The 6,000-nt window shown below is 49.2% G+C and overlaps 1 protein-coding gene across 2 annotated transcripts in view; it reads left to right on the top strand.

The window, feature by feature from the left end:
* Positions 1–1,923: 1,923 nt before the first annotated feature.
* The window catches only part of ITGB1 (integrin subunit beta 1), a 43,951-nt gene continuing 39,874 nt past the window's right edge, over positions 1,924–6,000 (top strand). For both annotated transcript variants that reach the window (XM_039709141.1, XM_039709135.1), the window contains exon 1: positions 1,924–2,075. In XM_039709141.1, the coding sequence (XP_039565075.1) occupies positions 2,067–2,075 (9 nt within the window). In that variant the 5' untranslated portion in view covers positions 1,924–2,066. The remainder of the gene's footprint in view (positions 2,076–6,000) is intronic.

Here is a 6,000-nt window from a genome sequence, read left to right as displayed (position 1 = left end):
AGCTTCCCACTCAATCCATGAAAACCCATCTTTTCTTGAGCCCTCCTGTGCAAAACTGCTCACTCACTCTCCCAGATGTCATGTATACTGCAGTATAGAGATGCTACATTAAACATTTTGACATCACCTACAATTGTGTCTACTGGCTCAGACACCTCCAGTATTTTTTTTTTATTTCTGACATCTTTAGTGTTTCACAAGTGTTGGAAAATAACTCATGATTTTCATACCCATCTGTGCTCTCCAAAGGAGTCCAGAAAGCAGCCAAATAATTCAGTGGGGTTTTTTTCAGCCATTTGCGAGACTTTTTCCTGTTGATTTCCTATTGCTCAGCACAGCCAGCCACTGGCTACTTGACACAGTAAGATCTGAGCAGAGCATTGGGTAGCACTTGAACCAGTCTGTTGAACAGTTTTATTTACTCCTCAGAGCCTCAGTGATCTCAGTAGCACATCTTTGCCACCACTTCTTTGCAGTACACTGTAGTGGACAGCTGCTCACTATTTGCATATTCTGGCAAAATCACAGAATATGGATTATCAAATCCATCTTTTAAGTGAATGGCCATACAAGGATTAAAATCCACAACTTTGTCATAATTAACACCAGATGTGCTTTTTTCCCCCTGCAATAAAGAAGCAGAGAAGAATACCTTGGATAAAACTAATTTTTATCTGCCAATACTTAACTTTCCCACATTTTTTGCAGACGACTATCCTTCTGGCATTTGCTTTTACTTTGCATGGCATTAATTTTTACTGTTTTTAAAACTTTGGCTTTCTGGTGGCTTTCTTCTTTCCTGTCAGTATTAATATTATATATTGATTTACCCGTTGAAACATATAGTCCTTGCTGTGCTTATCTCTGGATGTCAGAGTTATTTAGCTACCATTTAATTTGGCCAGTGCTTGCTTTTGATGGAGCTGCTTGGAGCAGCAGTCTGTCATTTCAATCTCATTTTCCAACACCACTGAAACAGTTTTGCAATTACAGCTGTACCAGCATTAAAAGCTTCTGCTAAAACAGCTGTTATGAGACTGCACCCTAAACCACTGCACTGCCCAAGTGGAACACGGGGTTGAATCACAGGCCACACTTGAGTAAACTAGAAACATCATTCCTTTCTTATTCCAAAATGCACCTAGAAAGCAAGCAGGGGGAAAGTGATTAAAATTATAAACGAGTTGCAGCACTGCTGGTTAAGTTAACCATATAAAAACAAGAACTGACACAAGCTCCAGCAGCCACACATAAAGGCACAGTGCTTAGAGCTCTGAACTGTGAGCAGATAGCTTGTTTCCCAACACCTTACCTTCACAAATGGCACGCTTTTTCATTTTTTAAAACCGGTAATTTCCCAAGTACCTATTTTAAGGGGCACTTTAAAATACCAAGAGCATGCCCCGAACACCAGCAGGCTCCGGCCGAGGGATTTGGGAACAGCGACTTTTTAGCCCAGAGTTTGTGTTGGCACCGACAAGCCCACTCCTCACTCAGCGACTTCCACTGCCCTTGGCAACAGCTGCCAGCAAGAGGGACAGGGAACCCCCCTCTGCCCGGATTCCCCGCAGTGTCCGCGCGTGGAACCAGGCAGGGAGAGGAGCAGGAGAAGACCTCGGGAAAAGGGCTGGGGTCGAAGAGCCTTTCCACACCACCGGCAGACCCGTCTCCGTCCCACCCACCGGCCCAGCCCGGGGGCGGCCGGCCCGCCGGCAAACCCCGCCAAATAAGGCGCTGGCGGGCGGCACGGATGGGAGCGGGCACCGAGCCCCGCCTCAGGCACGGCTCTCCCGTCCCTGCCCGCCGCGCCGCAGACGCCTCCCCGGCCCGCTTGACGGCAGCGGGGAGGAATGTGTTTCCGGGGCGGGTAAAGCGGAGCGCGGACCTCCCCTCCCCTCCCCCGCGGGCCGGGCTCCCGCAGCAGCTCCGAGCAGGCGGCGGCGGGCAGCCAGCGAGCAGCGAGCCCGGGCGTCCCGCCGCGCCCAGCCCAGCCCAGCCCTGCCCTGCCCAGGACGCCGCCGCCGCAGCGAGCCGGGCGGGCCGGAGCGCGCCCGCTGCCCGGAGCCATGGCCGAGGTAACGGGAGGACGGGCGGGGGTCGCAGCCGGCCGGGAGCGAGATGAGCGGTGCTTATGGCTGCGCCGGGGCTCAGCGCCGCGGGCGGGCGGCGCGGGACTGCGAGCGCCGCTTCCCGCGCCCGGAGCCGCCGCCGCCCCGTGTGCGGGTCCCCCGGCGCCGGTCCGGGCGGAGGAGGGGGCGCCGCCTCCCGCCGTGCCCGCCCGGCGCTGTGGGCGGGAAGGTGTCGGGCCCAGCCTGCGGCTTCCTGTGGCGGCGGGACGGCGGCCTCGGGCCTCCCGTGCTGCCGGGGCCGGCCGGGCCTTTGTCCGCTCGGGGCCGGCCCTACCCCTGCCAGCGGGGTAGCGGCTGCCCCGGGCAGCGCCCCGAGCCCTCCTCTCCGAGAGGGACGGAACCCGTGCCGGTGCCCTGCCCGGTGCCGGCCGCCGCCTCCCGCCGGTGCTGCCCGGGACGGCGGCAGCACTCGGCCGGGAAAGTTTCGGGCGGCTTCCCGGGAGGGCGGGCGAGGGCGGGCGTCCGGAGGGGGAAGCTGCCTTCCGCGGGAAGCGGGTGCTGGAGTTACAGGAATGGGACCGAAATGAGTGAGGCAGTGCAGGAGCTTGAGTACCCCGGGTTTTGACCTGCACAAATCCGCAGAAAGCGAGCGCTGAGAGCAGTCTATACGAGGTGAATAAGCCAAAGCAGCTGACAAAAAAAACTAATGCTACTCTGCATGTTCACAGAGCGATTGCTCTGGGCAGTTTGAATGACGGGATGGTCGCAGTGCAGCGTTTGGCTGCTCGATCGTCCAAACTGGCTCTGAGCCTCTGTTGCTTGCTGTAAACTTATGTCGGGATGCAGTGGGAATGTGAGGCCTCTATGCCATGTCCCACAGGGGGATTTTACAGAAGTAGTGCAGTGCTTTGTCTCCTGTTACTGCCTTCAGTTGCTGATGGTTGGAAGGAAACATGAAGTGATGGGAAATTCATTCTGACTCACTGTTCAGGCCCATGGCAGATGTCTTTATGTTATGGAATAAGTATCTGACTGCCTGTTAAACTCACTAGGTAGACTTTGTGACTGTTTATGAAAAGAAACTGATCAGCGTTCCTGTTTGGTTCTTCATTTGTCCTTGATAGAATACAACAGTCCATTCATGCCAGCACATGTGCACATAGCTGTTGGGTGAAAAATGTTGATTTTTCTGGTAGATTTGCCATTGCTGCTACAATCCTCTTCATGCCAAGATACACAAACCTTTAGGAGTAACGATTGTCTCCATTTAGGTTTGTGGAACCACTCATGGCTAATGCTACTTGTGTGCTAAGGTGTTGAAATTAAGCAGGACATTATGTATGTGGAAAGAGATTTAAATAACTTGTACTCCTGGCACGCAGATCATTTGGTAGGTGATGGTGGCAGCGCTTGAAAAATTAGTTTTGAGAAATGAGGCAGCTTGGTAGCAGTGAGGGGATTTTGTTGTTCTTGGTTTATTGTTTGGACCTTTTAATAGTAGTATTATACTACCAGAAGGATGTAAATGAGACTGAATTAAAGAAGACTAAGAGCAAAGACATTCATTGTCCACATCCATCCCAGCGATGAAACCGATGATTCATTCTTCTGTCACAAAAAATATTACTTGCCTCTGGGTAATGATTAAGTAGCATTTTGCAAGCTTGCCTAAGGCTCTATTTATAAGGGTTGCAAAAACAGTGAGCCATTGGCAATAGATTGGCAAGACAAGACAAGTTTAAGATGTGAACACCTTCAACTTTTGTCCTTTTCAAAGATGTTTCAGCTGAAAGGTGAAAAGCTGACAGGCATGCATAGTTTTACCTTAATCAAAGTTGGAGCTGCTAAGTGCTGTATCTGTTTGCCAGCCACATGATAAATGAACCATATTTATTTCAAAATGAAATGTCAGCAGTTAAAACTCTGTTGTTCTCTGTGGGTGCAGCCAGGGAGCTCATTCTGCTCTCTGTTCAGGTGTCTGATCTGTGCCATGTCCCCAGTAATGCCCACCCTTGTGAAGGACTGATTTGGAGGCATCCTTGTTTCTCTAAGAATGTGCATGAATTTCTGATGGGAGTGCAGAATTTTAGTGTTTTGTCTTGAGTATTTTAAATGACTCAAGTGGTTAGCCTTACACCACTTCCTTTGGGAAGCGATTCCCAAAGCTGAAAAAAAACTGTCTGAGAACTTTTCCTGCTGTTCTTTCTTCCTGATTCATTATTTCATTCCTCTCTCTAAACCATCCTCTCTCTATACCTCTCATTGGGTAGCTCGGCTGCAGTTCAGATTTGAAAAAACCTTGTTTGCTGTAGCAGCAGCTCAGGAAGTAGATAACTTGGGGAGAGCTGTGCACACATGGGGTGGGCACGTGCTGTGGTCTCCCTTGCCCTGAATATAATTCCCTTGCTGCTGCTGGTATGAGTGGCCCAGTTGTTTGTAAATAGTTGTCATGCCTGCCTTTCCACCCAGTCTCGATTTAGTTGGGTGATGTGATGCACATGTAGCTTGTGGTTCTGACAGCTTCTCATCAGTCTGCTGCAGGCTTTGTGCTTGGCTGTGGCTCTTGGTACTGAAACAAGGTGCTGCAGCTGTGATTGCTCAGCAGGCTGTTAAGTACCTTCTCTTGATGGAACTCTTTTAGTTAGCAAAGGCTTTAGCTCTGCATCAGGCTCCCTTTCCTTCTGGTGGACAGCCATGCAGAGTCCCTGCTGTTCCTCTCCTGCACATGGTCCGAGGGCCTGGGTTTCTTCAGTGAGGACCTGCTCGTGATGCCTCCTGCAGCCTTTGCTTGTGTCCCCTGTCACTGCTGCACAGGAGCTGGATGTGTGACAGTGCTACTTTCTCTGGTAGTTCTCCTCATGTGGTGTGGGGAGTGGGTTTTGTGGGGGAAGGCTGGATGGAGCTTGCTGGCCATTGGTATACGTGACCTTCCTCTTCATTCCTTTCCAAAAGTGGCTTGTACCCCTTCCACGTAAGACAGGCTGTTGTAATCAGTGAGACATTGCTCAAATGAAGTTAAATCAGTATTAATCACTAGCTTTAAGATTGCTCATGTCACCTCATGTGGCACTTGGAAAAGGCATTGGTTAGATAGATCCAGAAAAGACAGAATCCATACTTAAAATAGCAGAGCCTATTCTGCCTCCTTTGCTTTTCTAGAATGTCAAGTGATTTGTTTTTTCCAACTTTTTTTTTTTTAGGATAGCCAATCCTCTTGGCATCCTTTTAATTCTTAGGACCTGTCATCAGCCTTCTGAGTGGGAATCCTTGTTGGGAGTGCCTTTTTTTCTTCTTTTTTTTTTCCTTTGACTTTTAAGCTGCGTCTATTGGTAGAGCTCATAAAGCAATTACATAAATTTAATCAATCTTAAAAATGTAATTAAGGCAATATGTAGTTAGATTTATTTTGGAAGTGTCATTAAAAAGTGCTTGCCAGTATGTGTACTATTCCCCTATGACTAGATTTTTAAGTCAGCTGTTATATTCTGTGCCTGGTAGAAAATTTCTGGTCTCCCAGCAGCAGAAAACTCAGAGTTCAGTCTGTGTTGTCCTGCCTCTCATCTCCCATCTGTCTTTATATTGCTGATTCCTCAAATTGTTTCACTTGCTCCACTCGCCTTGCTTTGAAGTCACCTTCTCATAGCAGCGTTCTCACTGCCACTTCTGCTCCAGGTTTTTCAGGCTTTGCTCTGGTGTAGGTGGGCAGGGACATTTTTTAGAACAACACATGTCAGACCTGTACATGACAATAAATTTTTGTTGTAGGGGAGAGTTAGCTGTTTTTGTTGGTTTTTTGTTTTTTTTTTTCTCTGAAGAGGATGTTTGTTTGCTTTTCAAAAGGAGGGAGTATCACAGATTTGAGAACAAATTCATAGATGAACAAATTCTGTGGCTCTTTCTCCTGGACAGATACTGGCAATATCTGTGTGTG

Source organism: Passer montanus, unplaced genomic scaffold, assembly GCF_014805655.1.
Source record: "Passer montanus isolate IOZ18808 unplaced genomic scaffold, ASM1480565v1 scaffold10, whole genome shotgun sequence".
Lineage (NCBI taxonomy): Eukaryota > Metazoa > Chordata > Aves > Passeriformes > Passeridae > Passer > Passer montanus.
The sequence above is the reverse complement of the archived record's forward strand: the minus strand, read 5'-3'. Positions and strand labels throughout refer to the sequence as shown.